This window comes from Malaclemys terrapin, chromosome 1 (assembly GCF_027887155.1).
Source record: "Malaclemys terrapin pileata isolate rMalTer1 chromosome 1, rMalTer1.hap1, whole genome shotgun sequence".
Classification (NCBI taxonomy): domain Eukaryota; kingdom Metazoa; phylum Chordata; order Testudines; family Emydidae; genus Malaclemys; species Malaclemys terrapin.
The window spans coordinates 195,918,968-195,941,462 of NC_071505.1; the positions used below are offsets into that span (position 1 = coordinate 195,918,968).

The 22,495-nt window shown below is 41.9% G+C and overlaps 1 protein-coding gene across 1 annotated transcript in view; it reads left to right on the plus strand.

Annotated features, from left to right (window-relative positions):
• Positions 1–21,995, plus strand: part of UMODL1 (uromodulin like 1) — a 69,930-nt gene extending 47,935 nt beyond the window's left edge. The window contains exons 16-23 of the mRNA XM_054004838.1: positions 888–1,025; positions 2,788–3,245; positions 4,575–4,717; positions 5,847–6,083; positions 7,675–7,834; positions 15,502–15,586; positions 16,817–17,024; positions 19,016–21,995. Of these exons, the coding sequence (XP_053860813.1) occupies positions 888–1,025; positions 2,788–3,245; positions 4,575–4,717; positions 5,847–6,083; positions 7,675–7,834; positions 15,502–15,586; positions 16,817–17,004 (1,409 nt within the window). The 3' untranslated portion in view covers positions 17,005–17,024; positions 19,016–21,995. The remainder of the gene's footprint in view (positions 1–887; positions 1,026–2,787; positions 3,246–4,574; positions 4,718–5,846; positions 6,084–7,674; positions 7,835–15,501; positions 15,587–16,816; positions 17,025–19,015) is intronic.
• Positions 21,996–22,495: the final 500 nt, after the last annotated feature.

The window sequence follows — 22,495 nt, forward strand, 5'->3', positions numbered from 1 at the left end:
CCTGCATGTAAAAACAAAATACATGTTCTCCTATGGCACAGAGTTTGATTTACATAAGGCACAGAAATCCATGCTGTTGACCAAATGGTGGTGCCTTTTCTCCACCTTCACCACAACCAGCAACATGTGTCTCATTAATAATAAAAGAATGTCCATATCATGGTAGCACTTAATTGAGAACAGGGTTATATATGCCCCCTGAAACTGGCATTAGTCTGAGGGGTTTCAGGGACAGAGTTAACACGAGCCACCTATAGTGGTATGGTTAGTGAGAGTCACAAGTGGGAAATTTGAAACCCACCTGTGGCTGTGTTTCCATTTATACACAATCCTAAGTAGAACCTGTACAAAAATTAAAATTTGTAACAAATATTTGTCCTTGAAATTCTAAATTTTTGGCCGAAGAATGGGAAAACAAATTTGATGAAACTTTCCCAAACTTTTTGGCCTGTTTTTCAACCAGCTCCAAATATTCTTTAAATTACCAACCACCCACTTCCCTCTTAAGAGTGTTGAGTCTGTAGGGTGGGAGAGTCTGTTTGGGAGTAGTCCCTTGTGACAGCTATCAGTTTTTGGGGATGGGAGAATTAATTGGGTGTGCCGAGGGGAAGGGGTCGGGGGGATCTGCCCTCCCATTATCAGCTGCCAGCAGTGCCGCTGGAGGCTCTTGCTAACTCTGACCTTCCGGCACTGAGTATTCTAGCATCAGCAGCTTCCGGACTGTGTGTGTTACTGTCTCCCAGATAAACAACATGAGAACTAGTGTCCAGGGTACCATGATGGTAGTTCCAGTTAAGGAATAATCACAATGCCAGTAATACACACTCTCTCTCTTTATTTTTTCTTCTTTTTTTTAATAAAAAACCCCAAACTCCAAACCCCAACAGATTATGATGAGTGCGAAAGAGAAGATAATGACTGTTCCCCGGATGCATCATGCCACAACACATATGGGAGCTATCAATGCAGCTGTAATGAAGGATTTGCTGATCTCGATTCAGAGAGGCCTGGGAGAAACTGTGAAGGCAATATTGTTTTTCATTACCTAGTGATTTATTTGAAATTATAATGATGGTGTCTTCATAAAATCATTTGGTTACATCCACTTCTGGTGGAACTCCACTTTGGTCCATGGACGTATACTAGGGATGACTTTGGCTCAATGTGTTCAACCACATGCTACTGAAAAATGTCTATTTTAGTGTATTTTGCATATTTCTGTTATATTTAACTGCATTTATTATACTTTTGCTTTATGATAAAAGTTTACTGTATGAACATTTAATGGGCCCAGTTCATTCTTTTTTTTTAAACAATGATTTCTCTTTTCTTATTTTCCCCCTTAAAGGTAAACAGAATTGTTGAGAGTACCAGTTATTTTCTTTCATGAGCAGTAATAGATAGAACATCAGAGATACAAGATAAGAGACTAAATCAGAATGGAAGCAGTTTATGTTATGGGTTATAGTATTGATAAATACTGATGTTATAACTCATTGATTTGTCTTTAGTTAATGCATCCAACTCATGCCACCTTTCCTCAAATAATTTATTTGTTCACCTAAAATAGGTCTTTCAGTTTCTCAGTTCTTTTGAACCACTTTTGTATGGATTGTATTTGTTTTTGTTACCATAGTGATGAACTGTGTGTATTGGCTGAAGTCTCAAGTATTGTAAATAGATGCCTACCTTTGTTAGGTTTCAGTAAATCAGGACATTTTCTTAGCACTGTGATTATAAGGATTTGGGAAAGACATTTTTGAAATAAGTCCCGGATCCTTTTTCCTGCCATGAGATCAGTAATTTTTCAATTTAGGACATTCTCAGAAGATATGAAAATAGTTTCTTAGGAAATATATATTTTTTTAAATTTGGATTGGAGAATACATGCTATTTGTGCATATAATTCAGTAAAATATTGCAAAGTAAAATCCACACTATTCAAAACAAACCCAGTATTAGTTATGTGAATGTAGATCATTACATTGGTTAAAAGATTACATTACAAAGATGGGTGCAGAGTAGGGCTGTGGGTATCATTAAAGTATCATAGGGTAATCTAACAGGTAACTCAAAAACCTGTGATAGAAAAGGGGCTGAGGGAAAGGAGTTTGGTGTTCAGTACCCAGACTATCACCCTCCTACCTTCTTTCCTCCCTCTCTCTCCCCAGTAAAAAACTACTACTGACATACATTTGCTAACTTCCTCAGTAAAGCTCCTTATATATGTCTATAGACAGTACCGACCTGCTGTAATACTATTGTGCTGAAGGGGCAACAAGAACCAGATTCTCCAAAAAACTCAGGCCAAGGTCAGATTTTCATGTGCCCAGCGCTCACAGCCGGAGCCACATTTTACAAAGAGCTCAGCTCTCATTTAGGGACAAAAATAAGGGCCTGATTTTCAAAAGTGTTCCACATCCAGTAGCTCCTATTGTGACCCTTACGGCCACTTATTTTGATGCCTAAATGGGAGGTGAGCTATTTTGAAAATCTGGCCCCCAAGAGACATTGGGAACACATACATATTGTGAGTGTGTAAATTATTGCAGCCAGAGAGAAATGGAATCTTTGGTCTTTTCTTACTGGTGTCTTTATTTTTAATTAAGAAAAAAAAGCAGTAGTGTATTTTGAGGTAATTACACATGACCAGTTAAGAAAGAAGAGCAGCAGTTTTTCTACCAATGACTGAAAGTTTCCTGATAATGTTTTTTTTCATTTGAGTATTCTTAAGAAATCAAATTTGAATCTGTAATTTACAATCCCTTTATTTTTGTCGCTCCATAGCATTTCCTCTTAGCCATGGCCCTACAACTGCACATGGCAAACATGTAGGCGGCACAGGTTTACCTGTAACACATCCACATACTTCAGCTCCTGTGTTTTCACCTGCTACAGAGGATTCAGCTGCTGCTAAAACCAAAGCTGAAGAGGATACTATGTTTTCTAGCACAGCAATGCCGCGTGCCTCCATAGCGTCTGTGTCGAATGCCCGTAGCTCACCACACGTCACTACCTCGCCACTCACTAAATCTTCCCAGGGGATGTCCATAAAGGATGCAGTGAGAGTGTTCTGTGAGATTGAGAAGATTGTCATTTCCATTCAGAAGATATTTCTGCAGCAGGAATCTATCCCAGAATCTGCACTCTATCTTGGGGAGCCTCACTGCAACGTGAGCTTCAGCAACGACACTCGTGTGATGCTGTGGACAGCGTGGGACGAATGTGGAACTAAAGTACAAAGTGTAAGTCACCTGAACAGATGAAGGAAACACCCGGCTAATGTACTTGTCATTGTAGAGTGCAGTGGCAGAGATTGAGCTTGGGGGTGCAGCCTGTTACCATCAGGGTTTCCTGAAACGGTGAACAAAGAATTCAATCCCACTTTCCCAAAGTAAAATCACCTCTGCTTCTACTTGGGGAGTAAGGAGGAGGGAAGTAAAGATTGTATCCTCAACACCAAAACCCTCATTGCACCCCCCACAATAAAACCCATTTGCTACCCTCCTGGGTTCCAACAGCCTTGAGTGTTGTTCCCTCCCCAGTTTCTTCTATTAACTTCTCACTGCCAGTACACAAATCTGTAGCATATTTAAAATTTGGGGTCTGAATGAAATACGTTTAATGTAATATGTAAATGAATAAGTAATCCAAACAAGACTGTACTGATTGGTCTAGACTCAATGGTTCCCAAACTATGGGGCAGGCCTCCCAAGGGAGGTGCGGGAATGTGTCAAGGGAAGCACGAGCCATGTGTTTTTTATTTACAGTTTTTAGTTTTTGAAGATCTCTGGCTCTCAGCCGCAGGTGGTGGGCTAGTGCAGAAGGGCTGTGCACATCTGTGGAGGTGAGTATAAAGGGGACAGCCGGAGGCCCACTGCCCCTGGGCTGAGAGCTGAAGCCCCACCACCTGGGATTGGGGTCTCCTTCCCCCTCCCCCGCCAACCCTTCACCTGGAGGCAGTGGGGCTCCGGCTGTTAGTACTAGGGTGGCAGGTCTGCAGCTGTCCGCCCCAGGGTTGTAGCAGCAGTGCAGAAGTAAGGGCGCCAATCGGGAGCTAAATCTGCTGTGAAAAGTGATAACGATCACTTTTCACATTGCCACTCTTACTTCTGTGCTGCTCCTGGCACGGCACTGCCTTCAGAGCTGGGCGCCTGGCCAGCAGCCGCTGCTCTCAGCTCTGCCTTCAGATCCTGGTGGTGGTATATGTACTTGGGAGGGGGGCATAAATGACTACAGACACAAAGAAGGGGGGCCTGATCAAATAAGTTTGAGACCCACTGGTCTAGACAGGACAATGTGGAATAAAAAGACCTGGTCATACAAATGGTATGGATGTTTTATGGAGCAGTGAACACTATGTACTAAGATAAGAACAACAAACTTGTTTTCATTTGCTAGCCCCATAATGACAAAGCTAGTAGATGCTGATGGTTTTGGTTTTCATGGCCAGTTGTATACAGAATTCCTGAGGTATTACTTAAAATTACCAGAGGTAGCTGACTAGTGGGACTAAGGTGTTCTCAGAAACATGAAGGTTGATAAAGTATCTCTCTCTCCTTTTTCTGTTCCAGAATCTGACTAAGACTATTGTGAAAACAATACTTCGGAATGACAACTCCTCTCAGGGAGTTATCCACAACTTGAAGATTGTCTGTCCAATCCATTGTGTGTTTCAGAATAATCTCTTGACTTCATCTGGATACAGTTCAGAAGGGTAAATAAAAACTCACCCAACTTCTAAGTTGTAATGTTTGGCACTGTGTGTGTGGGGGGGGGGGGGGGAGGGGGGGAATTTAGTCTTCTAAGGTATATTCTTGTGGCATGTGCGCAAGCTTGGGAAATCAGAAATTCCTGTGCTGTAATCCCAGCTGTGTCACTGGTTCCTTGTGTGGTCATGGGCAAGTCGTATTCCTCATCAGCAAAATAATTGCCTCTGGGAATAAATGAATGAACGTACAGTGCTGTGTAATTGCTATGCATTATGATGATGATAATGATGATTATTTTTAAAATCCACAAACTTACATGATGACCTTTTAAAAAAAAATGTAATGCAAATGTAGTTCTTGTGAAAGGCTCCAGGTTAGCAACACTATAGAGTGAGAGCCTCTGTTTATATCTATAGAATGGGCAGAGCACAAGAAATGACAGCCCAGACTTCTTCACATTGTCTTGCCAATGAGCCTCATCCCTTCCTCAGACGGACCACTTCTCTCTTTCTTTCCACCACACTCAGGCTGTCACCAAATCCTCTCACTTGCTTTCCTATACAGCTCCAAAACCCATCCTTTCCTCTCCATTCCTACAACAAAACTGCTCATCTGGATTTTGGTCATCTCTTGCCTTGATTACTTCAATCACCTCCTCTGGCATCCATGATTCCCCCGCACCCTCACACTCTCTTGCAGTGTGTCCAAAAAGCTGCATCAAAAAGTCTTGCTCATTTACCGTTCTGACCCCATCACTCCCTCTTCAAATCCCTTCACTGGCTTCCTCTTGTTTTTCGCATGAGGCTCAAACTTCTTGTTCAGAGCTTTGGTAATATACTCCTGTTCCCATTTTAAATCACTGTCATCACTACGCTGTCTGCTCATGTTGCCAATAACTTCCACCTTTGTAGCCTCCCAGAGTCTTCTCCATGCCTTCTTCCACACTACCCCAAGGGCCTGGATTGCAGCAAACAACCACCCTTTCCTCTTGAAATCCTAACAATATGCTGGACTACAGATTTTTCCTCCCTACTGTAGTGCACACGTGCTAGAGAAACAGGAATCATATTTGTGACCTGTAAAAACACCGTAATCAAATCTATGATCTTTAAAAGCGGCTTATTGTCTTTTCAGGGTTTATACCTTTTTTGAGGATTTACATGGATCTGGAGATTTTATAACTGAGATGCAATTGTTTGTTGGAAACTCTTCAATCCCCCAAAATTTCAGTGTCTCTGTCACTGATGATATACTGATTGAGGTGGGAATTCAAAAAGGAGACAGCAGGCTCAAGGTGGTCGTCACTGAGTGCTGGGCAACTCCAACGAGTAATTCAGTGGATCTTCTCTCATTTGGTTTTATTAACAACAGGTACAGCAGCACTCATTAGAAGTGACATAGGCATGTGCAAGCTGTCTAGCAATGTAGTCCCTGAACTTGAGGAACCTTTCCATGAGCCGAAGATGGCTATTAATACCCTATCTTTTTAATGTACTTTTTACGTGCCCTCAATGAGTCCTTGTTCTTTTCAAAGCCAAATACTTAACTTCAGACATTTTAAAAGAGAGTCTGGGAGGGCTGTTGCCTCCCCCTAATATTTGTAAAGGAGATGTTCAGTGTAGGTCTACTCTTTGATTTCTGATTGGTCCTGGAGGCGTAGGTGGCTTTGGTAGTCAATAGTGCAAAAAATCTATGGTGCAGCCATTTCTTTCTAATGCAGCCATTGCCAAAGGCATGCATGCCTTTATGGCCTTGAAGTTAGATTATTGCTGTATGCAGTACATGGGGTGATCCTTGAAGAACATTCAGAATCTTCATATGAAGTAGAGTATGGTAGCCTGATTTGTGAAGCAGAATAGGCTACTAGGACATAATTTTAAGACAGTGGTTGAACAAGTGAAACTGCGGACCTCACCTGGCTTGCAGTACCTTTGTTACTGGTGATGTGCATGAGAAAGTAGGAGAGAGCCCGAGGTGACACTCAGGTTACATCTACACTGCAATAAAAATCCTGCGGCATTGAGTCTCCGCCCAACTCAGCTGATTTGGCCTTGTAGGGCTCAGGGTGCAGGGCTAAAAATAGCAGCATAGATATTTGGGCTTGGGCTGGATCTCAGGCTGTGAGACTCACCTGCCTCCTGAGCTTTCAGCATCTGGACTCCAGTCCAAGCCCGAACATCTACTCAGCCATTTTTAGCCCTGCAGACTGAACCCTGCGAGCCCAAGTCAGCTGACTCGGGCCGGCCTTGGCCATGCCGTGGGTCTTTTATTGCAGTGGAGACGTAAATCCTCAAAGTCCAGGATTATTTTGGAGGGGTGGCAGTTTGAATGAAAATATTTAATAGTAACCTAGGCCCATCTGATATGGAAATAGTGGAGAGACCATAAAGATGGAGAACCTATGATATATGTTTACAAAGATAGCTTTAAAAGTAGAACCTCACTTTAGGAGCTGAAAAGAAAATATTTAATTTCTGAAGAATGGGATTGCTTCACCAGCACCACCCTTCCAAAAGTCAGAATTAATTCTTATATGTAGCAGGACATTTGAACCCGGATCAAATGGTTCTCTGGGCATGACTGGGTTAGTTTACTGTGTCAAACTACTGTGTTGTGTGTAAAATATTCAGTATCGTGTGACACCCACTTCATCATCTGCCTTCAGGCATCTCAGACTTCAATTTGTTTTTGTTTTTTCTCCAATGCTGAAGTTGAAGAATCTCACTAAATACTCACCTCTGAATCCCCTGTGTACTCAGGCTTTTGTGTTCAGTGGTGTTCTATCCTAGGGACAAACCAACACTCAGAACACTGCCACCAGTGTCTATACTGGAGAACACGCCACGGAATATCTAGATAAGGATTTTCAGAGGAAGCTTATAAACAGAACCACAAGGTGCTGTTACTGGGGTATAGTGCCTATAGCTCTAGTTATTTTGTGTGTCTTCCTATTCTCTTTTAGCTGCCCAGTCCCAGAGACCTACACCACCATGATTGAAAATGGAAATTCAAGAAAAGCTCAGTTTAAGCTGAAAATCTTTTCCTTTGTCAACAACTCTGTGGTTTACCTACACTGCAAAATTCGTATTTGTGTGGAAACTCCTGAAAGCACCTGTAAGATGGTAAGGGGTTTGCTCCTTACATTTAACTTTCTATGTGACATATGACCGACAGTGCTGTACTTGGAAAATGAAGGGATAATATGCTTCCGAAAGGTGATGGTATCCTTTAAACTTCTCTTCTCCATTTTCCTTCATTTTTCAACTCACAGCAGTGTGAAGTGGGGAAATAATATAGCCACATGTAAGCCTCAATCTTTTTCTCTTTCCATTCCCTATCCTTCAGCTGAAGCATGGAACATAAATAAAAAATGGTATCAAGGCTGGGAAACTGGATGGCTCTGGGGGTGACTGGGGAAAAAAAAGTGAAATGAGCAGGTGATCTCAATACAAATACTAGTGGACAAGTTCCACAGAATAAAAAACAGTCAACTAGCTGATAAGGGTGCAGTCTCATCAGAAAAGCCAAAGTTGGAATGGTCAAGGAGATGGCTCTGTCTTTTCTTGCCCCGTGATTATTTCCCCAGATCAGGGTTTGGGCACAGTCTGAGGAAGCTTACACTGTTGTTGCCCAAATTCCCTGGTTTCTAGGGCTGTCAATCCAGCACCTTTTCAAAAGCACTTAAAAAAATATAGTGAACAGTATTCTGGTAAAGTTGGGCACAGATATTATCTTCTGACTACATCCAAAAATTATCACATTGTCTCTCTTTAGTTCCAGGTATGTGAACAGCACTTATAATTTGCTGCTCGTGAAGACAAGATAAATTAGGGCTCTCTTTTTACCGTAGAATTATTATTATTATTATTATTATTTTATTTTGGCTAAAGATCTTCTCTGTGGTGACACAATGTTTTCATTAGGTATTTGTCCATTATTTAATAGTTCCCTCCTGCTCTAAATTGCTCCACTTGGTCTCAGTATAAATCAAATGACTCCTCCTAGAAGATCAGGAATGGATAGCAGGAGGAAGAAAACCTTTTCCTGTCTCCAATTATAGAGCTTTGTCCAGGTAAAAAGGAAAAGAGGGACAGGAAATTTGAGTGACAGATGGAAGGAGGGCTCTAGTTGACACTAATATAATTTTGAATATTTAAAGTACCGCAAAACTCATACTAATATATTGACACTAATATAATTTTGAATATTTAAAGTACCGCAAAACTCATATTCAGGTAAGTATTCAAACCATATAACTTCAACTCCTAATAACATAATGGAACAAATACTAAGAGATGATGGGGGGCAGAGTTGCATCTATTCATATGAGGACTGAATTTGGATCAACATCTAGAGGACAATGGAATCATGAGCATCAAGGAGCATGAATGTATGACAAACATACTTAGCTTGTATAGAGCATGTTTAATCCCCGGATCTCAGTGTCCCACAAGGATGGGGTACATGTCACTGTCCCCATTTTACAGAGAGGAAGCAGAGGCACAGAGAGAGGATATGACTTAGAATCATAGAATATCAGGGTTGGAAGGGACCTCAGGAGGTCATCTAGTCCAACCCTCTGCTCGTAGCAGGATCAATCCCCAACTAAATCATCCCAGCCAGGGCTTTGTCAAGCCTGACCTTAAAGATTCCACCACCTCCCTAGGTAACCCATTCCAGTGCTTCACCACCCTCGTGAAAAAGTTTTTCCTAATATCCAACCTAAACCTCCCTCACTGCAACTTGAGACCATTACTCCTTGTTCTGTCATCTGGTGCCACTGAGAACAGTCTAGATCCATCCTCTTTGTAACCCCCTTTCAGGTAGTTGAAAGCAGCTATCAAATCCCCCCTCATTCTTCTCTTCTGCAGACTAAACAATCCCAGTTCCCTCAGCCTCTCCTCATAAGTCATGTGCTCCAGCCCCCTAATCATTTTTGTTGCCCTCCGCTGGACTCTTTCCAGTTTTTCCACATCCTTCTTGTAGTGTGGGGCCCAAAACTGGACACAGTACTCCAGATGAGGCCTCACCAATGTCAAATAGAGGGGAATTATCACATCCCTCAATCTGCTGGCAATGCCCCTACTTATACAGCCCAAAATGCCGTTAGCCTTCTTGGCAACGAGGGCACACTGTCAACTCATATCCAGCTTCTCGTCCACTGTAACCCCTACGTCCTTTTCTGCAGAACTACTGCCTGGCCACACGGTCCCTAGTCTGTAGCAGTGCATGGGATTCTTCCGTCCTAAGTGCAGGACTCTGCACTTGTCCTTGTTGAACCTCATCAGATGTCTTTTGACCCAATCCTCTAATTTGTCTAGGTCCCTCTGTATCCTATCCGTATCCTCCAGCGCATCTACCACTCCCCCCCCCCAGTTTAGTGTCATCTGCAAACTTGCCGAGGGTGCAGTCCACGCCATCCTCCAGATCGTTAATGAAGTTATTGAACAAAAACGGTCCCAGGACCGACCCTTGGGGCACTCCGTTTGATACCAGCTGCCAACTAGACATGGAACCATTGATCCCTACCTGTTGAGCCCGACGATCTAGCCAGCTTTCTATCCACCTTATAGTCTGTTCATCCAGCCCATACTTCTTTAACTTGCTGGCAAGAATACTGTGGGAGACTGTATCAAAAGCTTTGCTAAAGTCAAGGAATAACACGTCCACTGCTCTCCTCTCATCCACAGAGCCAGTTATCACACCACAGAAAGCAATTAGGTTGGTCAGGCATGACTTGTCCTTGGTGAGTCCATGCTGACTGTTCCTGATCCCTTTCCTCTCCTTTAAGTGCTTCAAAATTGATTCCTTGAGGACCTGCTCCATGATTTTTCCATTGACTGAGGTGAGGCTGACTGGCCTGTAGTTCCCCGGATCCTCCTCCTTCCCTTTTTTAAAGATGGGCACTGCATTAGCCTTTTTCCAGTCACCCGGGACCTCCCCCGGTTGCCATGAGTTTTCAAAGATAATGGCCAATGGCTCTGCAATCACGTCCGCCAACTCCTTTAGCATCCTCGGATGCAGTGCATCTGGCCCCATGGACTTGTGCTTGTCCAGCTTTTCTAAATGGTCCTGAACCACTTCTTTCTCCACAGAGGGCTGGTCACCTCCTCCCCATGCTGTGCTGCCCAGTGCAGTAGTCTGGGAGCTGACCTTGTTGGTTGCCCAAGGTCACACAGCTGGTCAGCAGCAGAGCCTGAAATAGAACCAGGTCTCCCAATTCTCAGTCCGATGTCTTTAGCACTGTGTCCCTTTATAAAGCATAGGTAACGCCAGACAAACTAGGCTGGGCAAAGCCTTAAAAATGCATTGTAGAGAACAATCCTGCATTGGCCAACAATGGATGGACTAGGAGATCAACTAGCTTTCTTCTATCTTCAGCTTCTTTGTTTCTGTAATATCCTGCATTTAGTATAATAGTCTCAGTTTATTAGATCGCCTCATACAGGTCCAGTTTAAAGTACTGGGTATGGATGCTCTAGATGACCTAACAGAATGTCTCCATCTCCAATGTGTGTGGTTGTTTTTTTGATCCCATTGCAGAGTTAATGCATAAAAAGAATGCAGTTGATGTAATGTATCTTGATTTAGCGAAGCATTCAGTACAATGCCTCTCAAAATATTACTTGCATATTTAGTTCACATTGGCTTGAATATGAGCACTATCGCATGGATAGAAAATTGGCCAAAGGACTGCAAACAAAGGGTAAAAGTTAACATCAATGTACTGAACAAAGGCCTACTAGAAGCTACAAGGAATAGTGATAGATCTGATTTTAACATCTTTAATTGTATAGATTGGGGTAGAGAGTATGTTAATTGAGGACCATATTCTGATTTCAGTTACACTGGCTTTATGCTGATATAATTTCATTGACTTCATTGGAGTTGCTCCTGGTTTGCAAGTGAGATCAAAATTAGGCCCCAGTTTGTAGCTGATTCTAAATTAATGTCTAGCACGATACAGCAACTAATTACTGGGACCCCTTTTACATCTTTCTTGTAGGATTTAGAAACTTTATTAATTTAAAGAGGAAAACTGTATCATCCCTTATCCCAAGCAAAATGTATCCAATATGACAATGTAGTGAGTTTAGTATATTTTTATTGGATTTAAATTAAGATAATAAGCACAGAAGGGACTAGACTGCATCCGGCAAATCCAATGAGGGGAACTTTTGGGAAACCAGAGGAGTTGTTGGGGGAATGAAGCCCACAAGAAAGTAGAATAGTGACATGACAGGCACTTGAAAACCATTGGGGATGCCCAGAGCATGCGTAGGGCACTGGGAACCACTCCGAGTGCCAGAGTGAGGGTGCATGAAGGATCACAAAGAGCCACGGGGAAATTGGAGCGCAGGACTGGGTCTCCAATAGTAGACCAATCTGCTTTATTGTGGGGTTATTTGTCAGCGTGCCTGCAGGTTCCTCCATGGGAGTAAGGGGAATAAGGAGCCCTCTTTCTCCTCTGTGGGGCTCCACATGTCCAGGCCCTGTGCAGCAAGGAAGAGCAGCTGCTACAAACAGGTGGGTGGGGAGCAGGTGAAGCCTGGGCTCTTCCCCGACCATGCGTCAGCTGGCACCCAGGGGAATAGAGCTATGACAGGAAAAGGGCAAGCGCCCCATGGAGCAAGGGAAAAGCAAGGATTAAACTGTGACTCTGAGTCCAGGTTTGGTCCCTGCCCTATTCCTGTGCTGCTCCTTATGTGGGTTGGATGGCAAGGCGTCAACCAACACTACGTGACTTAAGTGAGAGAAAGACTTAGGGAAGGGTGAAAGTGAAGGCTCACAATATCCTCATACTTGACCCACCTTCTGCCTCCAGGAATATTTGCTCACTTCAGAGCTGATCTGAGGCCTGGATTATTGCCTAAAAGATTGGAACTCACCTATTCTTTCACCTCTTCTTGTCACTCCCCATTTTTTTGGTAGATGAGTCTTGGTTCTTTTAAATCTGGAACAGAAAAGAGTAGTTTGGGAGAAAAACATAGTAGGACAAAGTCAAGACAGTAACATCAGGCATAGCCAGCAGCACAATAACAAATTGGAGCAAAAAATGTTACAGCGATTTGGAACCATGAAATTGCACAGTAGCTACCTATGTAACCACATGTTCTTCTTTTAGGGCTTGTCTACACAGGAAAGTTATACCTGTTGCTATGATGTGAATTTAAACTGATATAGTTATACCTGTATAACAACCCATGTGGATACTCTAATTCTAGAACAAGAGTGGCTTTTTGGTGTTTTTGTTTGTTTCATTTATGTGGCTTTGGAAAGGTTTCAAGGTAGGCAGGAGAAAGCCACTGTTATACTGGAATAAGTGTATCAGTAAGTGGAGTTATGCCAGTATAACTACAGTGATATAAGAAGAACAGGAGTACTTGTGGCACCTTAGAGACTAACAAATTTATTAGAGCATAAGCTTTCATGGACTACAGCCCACTTCTTCGGATGCATATAGAATGGAACATATAATGAGGAGATATATATACACACATACAGAGAGCATAAACAGGTGGGAGTTGTCTTACCAACTCTGAGAGGCCAATTAATTAAGAGAAAAAAAACTTTTGAAGTGATAATCAAGCTAGCCGAGTACAGACAGTGTGATAAGAAGTGTGAGAGTACTTACAAGGGGAGATAGAGTCAACGTTTGTAATGGCTCAGCCATTCCCAGTCCTTATTCAAACCGGAGTTGATTGTGTCTAGTTTGCATATCAATTCTAGCTCTGCAGTCTCTCTTTGGAGTCTGTTTTTGAAGTTTTTCTGTTGTAATATAGCCACCCGCAGGTCTGTCACTGAATGACCAGACCGGTTAAAGTGTTCTCCCACTGGTTTTTGAGTATTTTGATTCCTGATGTCAGATTTGTGTCCATTAATTCTTTTGCGTAGAGACTGTCCGGTTTGGCCAATGTACATGGCAGAGGGGCATTGCTGGCACATGATGGCATATATCACATTGGTAGATGTGCAGGTGAACGAGCCCCTGATGGTATGGCTGATGTGATTAGGTCCTATGATGATGTCACTTGAATAGATATGTGGACAGAGTTGGCATCGGGGTTTGTTACAAGGATAGGTTCCTGGGTTAGTGGTTTTGTTCAGTGATGTGTGGTTGCTGGTGAGTATTTGCTTTAGGTTGGGGGGTTGTCTGTAAGCAAGGACAGGTCTGTCTCCCAAGATCTGTGAGAGTAAAGGATCATCTTTCAGGATAGGTTGTAGATCTCTGATGATGCGCTGGAGAGGTTTTAGTTGGGGGCTGAAGGTGACAGCTAGTGGTGTTCTGTTATTTTCTTTGTTGGGCCTGTCTTGTAGGAGGTGACTTCTGGGTACTCGTCTGGCTCTGTCAATCTGTTTTTTCACTTCAGCAGGTGGGTATTGTAGTTTTAAGAATGCTTGATAGAGATCTTGTAGGTGCTTGTCTCTATCCGAGGGATTGGAGCAAATGCGGTTATATCTTAGAGCTTGGCTGTAGACAATGGATCGTGTGGTGTGTCCTGGATGGAAGCTGGAGGCATGTAGGTAAGTGTAGCGGTCAGTAGGTTTCCGGTATAGGGTGGTATTGATGTGACCATCGCTTATTAGCACAGTAGTGTCCAGGAAATGGACCGCTTGTGTGGATTGATCTAGGCTGAGGTTGATGGTGGGATGGAAATTATTGAAATCATGGTGAAATTCCTCAAGGGCTTCTTTTCCATGGGTCCAGATGATGAAGATGTCATCAATGTAGCGCAAGTAGAGTAGGGGCGTTAGGGGACGAGAGCTAAGGAAGCGTTGTTCTAAGTCAGCCATAAAAATGTTGGCATATTGCGGGGCCATGCGGGTACCCATCACACTGTCTGTACTCGGCTAGCTTGATTATCACTTCAAAAGTTTTTTTTCTCTTAATTAATTGGCCTCTCAGAGTTGGTAAGACAACTCCCACCTGTTTATGCTCTCTGTATGTGTGTATATATATCTCCTCATTATATGTTCCATTCTATATGCATCCGAAGAAGTGGGCTGTAGTCCACGAAAGCTTATGCTCTAATAAATTTGTTAGTCTCTAAGGTGCCACAAGTACTCCTGTTCTTCTTTTTGCGGATACAGACTAACACGGCTGTTACTCTGAAACTTGTCATTATATAGTGATATAGTTATACTGGTATAACTGGTAAAACTCTTCCATGTAAACAAACCCTTACTTACCCCTACTGTCCATTTCTTCCTTTTGTTTATTAAGTTCACATGTTGCATCTCGCTTCAAACTAGACTGTAAACTTTTCAGGAGAGGGATAGTCTTATCCTGACTGAGACCTTCAGGTGGCAATACAATACAAATTATTATGATTCATAATAATAATAAATATAATGAGCAATGCTGTTAAAAAAGGATGCTGAAGGCCATGTAGTGTGCTTTGGCTTATTTTGCAGATCCTTCTTACATACCCTAAGAGTGTTGGAGAAAACTTAGTAGTACACACACCCGCATTGCTTAAAGAAAATTTTGATAGACATTCTCCTGTAGACTTTTTTAAATAGACAACACAACCTGCTTTGTCCCAAGGGCCTGTCCACAGAGGTTTCTTTTCAGTGTTCTGATAAGCTGATATTTTTTTTTCAGTACTGTTCTCTGATCTTTTTCAGTTTTGTAACAAAGGTTAGCGTTGGGAAATAAAAAAAAGCTCCAGTACTGCCTTCAATAAATCAGCATAAATTCTTCATTCTTTAGAGGAGTCATTACAAGACTTCAAATATATTACATATGTTTATATTATAAATGATCAGAGTTTTGTAATTGTTACAGAGCTGCCGAGATGTTCGATCCCTGAAAAGTGGTGAAATTATTGCCACACACAGAACATCCTGGGGGCCTCTGTGCAGAGCCACTGGTGAGTAATGAGTAGATGGCTACAAAAAAGTTAACACAAGCTAATTTTTTAACAGATTCTGTTTTACTGATGGGCGAACTTGAAAACCTTCCTTGTAAGGCATAAACCCCCGTGGCTGAGAAATAGGATGGTCAGTTGAAGCTGGGTAACAATTACTGATACTTTATGGGCCAATCTCTGCCTGTTGGGATGCAGTAATGGTGATACACTTGGGGGGGTGGGGGCATGTTCTGTGCAACTATTTGTGCTAGTGAGGAGGTAGAATTAATTGCGGAAAGTAATGGGTATTTGAACTGTAATGTTCTGAGTCTACTCAAGTCTTATACTGCAATCAGCTTTTGTACAGTGATTACACTAGATTCCTTTTAGAGCACAGTATGTTAGGCTCTGAGGGCCAAATTCAGAGATGTGCTGTGTAAGGTGATATAAGTTAGGTTTGTTATGCTCCCTTACACCCACTTTATTGATGCTGTAAGGGAGGAAAAGTTGGCACAATTTACATGTTGAACTGGAATAAGGTGTAAACTAGGGTGGAGATCAGTCTAATTTACACCGCTTCTGGGTCCTTGACAAGTTAGACGGCTTAGAAATGGATGGAGTGGCCAAAAGTCAATCAAATGGAGACTGAGTGCCGGGGGTTGGGCAGGTAGGAGTTGGTGTACAAGCTGGACCTTGCTCACTACTCTACACCCCATCTCAACATGATGCTGAATGTTCTTTTTAAGTGCAATTATTGCCTGTCATGGCATTAACTAGTACCTGCCCCCCAATAATATGAATAGTATCTCATGTGGTGTAAACATATTAATTTTACAAATATGCTTAATTACTGCAGATGAACGACAGGACTAAAATCAAAGAACGTTCTCCCTACAGGGTTATGCTGAAGCTAGGGCATTAGCTCAGAAATGTATATATAATTATTATTACTTGAACAGAAAATGCCTAGAGCCACATCCTCCATACCAATTTGAGTACATATATCCCATCACAGTCAGTAGTGGTTCTGCACAAGTATCTAAAGACAGGATTTTCTCTAATGCACAGACATTGCCATGAGAATAACCTTTCCAAGAGGACCGAATCAATGTATCAGAGTGCCATGCTCTTACCACTGCATTGGGCTACTTGATGTGTCCTAAATTGCATGCAAGTTTGTAACACTAAGTTGGCTTCTTAATGAAGGAACAGATTCCAGGGATTCAAAACTTTCCCTTGTTCTTTCTCTAGCATCTGATGCAAAAAGTGAGACGGCACCTAGGCTAGGAGTAGGGCCCATCATCCTCATCGTCATTGCTGTGTTTGTTTTTGTGCTGGGAGCGGCGGCCCTTTTGGTGTTCCAATACCAACGGAAGACGGGGAGATACAACTTCAAAATCAAGTCTGACAACTTTAGCTACCAAGTGTTCTATGATTAAATATTTCCAATTTATCACATGTAAGTACTAAACCGTGATCAATTAAGTTTTAAACTGCTCAGCCCTTTCTAAAATGGAAAATGAAATGCTAACAAATTTGTCTTCAATAACTTGAAGCATTTTTTAGTTTAGTGATGTGGACAGTAATTATATAGCCAATAGAAAACTTCCCATCCCCTTGCAGCTGTGGATCAAGGGGAGCATGGAGCCTGCAACTCCTGCACCAGAGTCATGATCCAAGTAGGTCCTACATGGCCATACCGGGGACAGGGGTGTTGCTTCCCCTTATCTTCTTGCATGGCCTCATAGCATGATGGCACAATCTAGCTCAGTGGTTCTCAACCATGGGTACGTGTACCCCTGGGCATACGCAGAGGTCTTCTAGGGGGTACATCAACTCATCTACATATTTGCCTAGTTTTACAACAGGCTACATAAAAAGCATTAGCAAAGTCAGTACTAACTAAAATTTCATACAGACAATGACTTGTTTATACTCCTCTATATACTATACACTGAGATGTAAGTACAATATTTATATTCCAATCTATTTTATAATTATATGGTAAAAAGGAGAAAGTAAGCAATTTGTCAGGAATAGTGTGCTGTGACACTTCTGTATTTTTATGTCTGATTTTGTAAGCAAGTAGTTTTTAAGTGAGGTGAAACTTGTGGGTACGCAAGACAAATCAGACTCCTGAAAGGGGTACAGTTGTCTGGAAAGGTTGAGAGCCACTGCTCTAGCTCACAGTAAATGACATGCCACCTTTGTAAAGTGCCTGTAACCATTTCCAGTGCCATGTGTCAAATACAGTATCAGAAGGAATTTTTGCCACAATATTTATAGGCAGGGTCCCGTTTGTGCCATGATTCTGTGATTGCAGAATTTACCCCATGCCACAGAATTGTGCTCCAGAATCTCAGCTTTCATTGAGGGTTGTGGGTGGGTGGTGTTTTGTTTTGTTTTCAAATTGACTTCCCAGCCCTTCTGGTTGCAAAGATAACCTTGAAAATTTGAACGGAGCGTAAACCTATGTTTATCTAAGTCTGCAAAAAGCCTGAAGCCGTGGTATGAACTGCCCCTGTTATCTCACTCGCGGTCCTGTGGACTTCATGACTATGCTGCTGGAGAATTTTGTATTTTTCCAAGATACCACAGAATTCAGCATTTTTGCTGTACAATGAATATTTCCTAGTATAAGCCATAGTTGTTGTGTGTGTATCTGAGTGTGGGAGGGTTGGAAATGAAGGGTATTTCATGGTGGTAAAATAAATAATTTCCCCAGAATTTGGGGGCAATAGTTGCAAATTTTGGACCTATCATGCCACAGAGCACACAGGGCTCCTGTTTGCAGGAGACTTCTACTGTTGTCTCTTACAAATAAGTAGTTTTCCTGGTCTGAAGCCTCATGCTTGAAAATGCAACTGGTATGTACATAGGGTGGTTCATCACTATGATAGTTATTAATGCCTTTGCAAATCATTAACATCGCTGAGATATTCACGGAATTTCTTAGGTATGTCAGATAGAAAGTAAAAGGAATACTGTAGTAAGTATCTGCTTACAAAGATCTTAACAGCAACTGTTAGACATGCTGCTTCTGATCCTCTGCTTTGTGACTGCTTTGTACTGGTCTGTGGGCATAGCCAGCCACAGAAAGAACACCCCATCAGAGAGGGATCCTCTGGTTGCCTCCCTGTGATTGGATTAAGGTGCAGGCTTGGGGGGGAGGAAATAGGGTGACTGTGATTGGGGTGGGGGTGGGCTCCATCAATTATAGGGCTTGATTCTCATTTACACCAAGGTCTCTGGCAAGTGTAACGAGGCCTTGGTGTAAATGCAATTCAGATATGTATGTATAAACAGCCTAGTCTACTCTCAGCAGTACACTGTCTAATAGCTTCCTTCTGGAAGCTAAGACAACTAAGCAGTTCTTTGCCACTCATGAATTTTTCCTGAAGACTGTTGATCCCACCTCTCCAGCATGATTTCTCTGTTCTTGTCTTCTAGCTGGAACTTGTCTCAACACACAGATGGCAACAGCTTTTCTTCGCACATCATTTTGCTCCCATTATCTCTCATGTCGGTGGTCATGATCTGTCGCAACATTGAATCCCCAAAGTGACTATATTCCTCCTGGTCTCTCTTCGCTGTCTGTTACTCACCAGAGCAGTCTAATTACAACACACAAACTATATGGTAGAGCTGCATTTTAAGTGGCTGTGATCTTCTACTTGTAGTACAATTGCAGGATATTTGATTGGGTACTCCATTGTACGAGGCAGCAATTCAGTTCTCAGCTGGATAAACTGGGACCCAAGGCCAAGAAACAGCATACCTCTCCTCTTAGTCCCATTTTACAGCAAGTGTACCACTATTTCCCCTTTTCAAAATATTTGTGAATAGAACTTCTCCTTTCCCTCCCAGCTCAATTGCTCCAGTTCCAGCTATGCCCAAGATTCTCCTGCTTAAAAATCTCTCTCAGCCACTTGCAGTTCAGCTCCTCCATTTTTGTTTTCATGGTCAATTAAAAAATGTCCTTTTTAACATTTTGATCACTATATTTTCTTCTGTTGTTGTTGTTTTGTTATCTCATGCTTTCCTGCATTGGGTTAATCTCTTTCCTGCTGCACTGAATGGCACTGAAACCTCCTAGTTTCTAAGGCGGAGAAGGAAACTTAAAAAAGAAAGGTTTAGATCATCCCTGTATAAGGAAAAATAAGCACTGAGCCAAGAAATGTGATTAGTTTGATAAGTTGTATAATCAATTGCTTGACCACATTTTGGTTTGTTATGAAATATACTCAAGAGACCAAATAGCCAATGTAAGTCAGGTTATTAATGTCATACAGGAAAAAGGTTCTATAAGTTATCAGGCTCCAAAGAGCAGTCCTGTGCATTCACCTTACGCAGAAGGTGCTCTGTGAAGGTACATCCCTACTTGTTTCCCAGTGAAAGGCACTATGTATGTCACCCGAAATTGGATTCAAGTAATCAGCTTTTTACCTTGCTTGTTTCTGATACCCTGGTGTATGCCTCTATTTTTTTTTTCTGAACACATGCATTCCAGGTCATGATGCCCTCTTACCTTTGTTCTGGATACATGCATTCCAGGTACTAAGGGCATGAGGATACCTCATATATCTGTGCTGGGACAAATAGGTTTTTGAGGGTAACACCCTTTCTGTTGCTATGAGGAAACAATATATGTCCTGATACTGACAGTTTTCCTATCTAGTTAAGCCAAAGCTTACTGCAGCTAATGTAAGATGTTATGGAATCCTTAGTATAAGTGAACAGGATTAGGTACAAGCCTGTTTGGGATATATAGCTGCTATGTTCATGCTTAATAATATGTGTACTTAATTGCTTGGAATATAGATGGTGGGTAGTATTATCAGCATAATATATATATATGTATGCTAGCCAGTGTATAGTAATCGTCAAGTTTCAAGTTGCAGTTTCCTGCTACCCATCTTGTGGAAAGCATGATGATTTCCCTGCAAAGTGCTGGCAAACAGCTTGGCCTTCCAAACCCCAGGAGACCCAAGAATAGTGGGGAAATGAGCGGGAGCGTGGGTCACCTGTAGAAGGCTAGGGCATTTGTGCAAAAGGTCCAATATGTCTCGCAAATGCTTTAGGCCAATCCCGTCTCCATGGCAAGTTGCTTCTTCAGGAACTCTCATGACATGATCTTCCCTCCACTGCCCCAATCCCTGACCTTACAGATGTTTCCACAGCATGGAGAGAGAGGCAGCATAATAACTTGTAACTAATAATGATGGTAACTTTGCATTTGGATTGCTTAAGAAATTGTACTTGTGGTGTGATTTTAGTTACCGGTACCTGTGTCACATGTTTGCTTTGATTGATTATGGTGGACATAGTCACACCACTTTAAGGTTGATGGCTATAATTATAAACAGCTGCTCCTTTTTAAACAAAAAACATTTAAAATGATCAGTAGAAAATGGACATAAACCTGAACAGACAGATCATCTAAAAGATCATAGCCTTTGCACTGATTTACTGGTACTCCTTTACATTCCTTGCAGTCCTATTTATATTCAAGAATACAATTTGTATCTTCTGAATCCAATGTTTGCTCTGTGCCCAGATTACAAGGGCAGGTTCTATGGCCTGTGTTATGCCGGATGCCAGACTAGATCATAATGCTCCCCTTCTGGCTCCAAAATCCATGGATCACCTACAGAGTAAATTATCTCTGCTTTTGACCCAAGATGTCTTACAAAGCATGCAAGTCTCCTTTGTATCGTCATTCCATAAATCATGACTGACTTGTAGAGAGACAAGGTGGGTGAGGTGATATCTTTAATTGGACCAACCTCTGTTGGTGAGAGAGACATGCTTTTGAGCCACACTGAGCTGTTTCTCAGGTCTGGGAAAGGAACTCCCAGCCTCACAGCAAAATGCAAAGTGGAACAGATTGTTTTGCATATATAGTTAGCATGTATTGTAAGAGACCATTCAAGGTAGACAATTCAATTACTGGATTGTCATCTATGTATCAGTTTCAACAGCAAGTTAGATCCTAGTTAAAAACACTGTCTGGGCTGATGACGGGGCAGTGAAGATGCAATGCTTTGCAATCTTAGTTTGATGAACCACTAACTTTTCATTGTATAGAAGTTTCTTTATTCTTAGTGAATTTGCTCTGAGCATCACAACTGTATTTGCCTTCTGCACAGAGTGAAAGAGGAAACTATTTTAATATCCATATTTTTAATAGTTTGTAGTATTCACATCCTAAATTGCTCTCAAATTACAGGGCCAGAGCTTTCGGTTTTGATTTCAGTGGAGCTATGCCGATTTACAGCTGCAGCGGATCTAGCCCACAGTTTTTAATGAAATGGGATAACTTGAATTTGACATTTAGCATGCTGAACGGAAACTATTGTTGTGAACAGACACAAATCAGATATTATGTAGCCTGTTTTGATGTCTTAATAAATGCAAGGTCTAAGCTTTATTTCCGTTTTTTTAAATTATTTAATGACTTGGTCACAAATTAAGACTTTGAGAATGTCCTGGAGCAGTGTGTGGAGTGAATGTGGCAATGTAAGTTGTATGCAGTGTACCTGTAGTCGTGTAGGTCGCAGGGTATCAGGGACACAGGGTGGGTGAGGTAATATCTTTTATTGAGCCAACTTCTTCCCGACAGTTTCTGAACAGCTGCTCCAACATCAGTTTAATGAATATCAAGCCAAAATACGTGACATGATATAATGCAAATACGTATTGCAATTACAAATTATTACATGCCCAGACTTCTGAAGGGGATATATCTTCAATACCATATGAGAGAGGCACAAAACTTTTTTGTTTTGTGTTAGGATTTTCACAGAGCCAAACACAGTGAGGTAGAGTTGTGACGCGTCCTGGGGGTACCCAAGGTTGTGAGGCACTTCATTACCACCTTCCCTGTGTGTGAGGAAGGCTTATCTGTGCCTGCTGGGGGTCAGTTTCCCA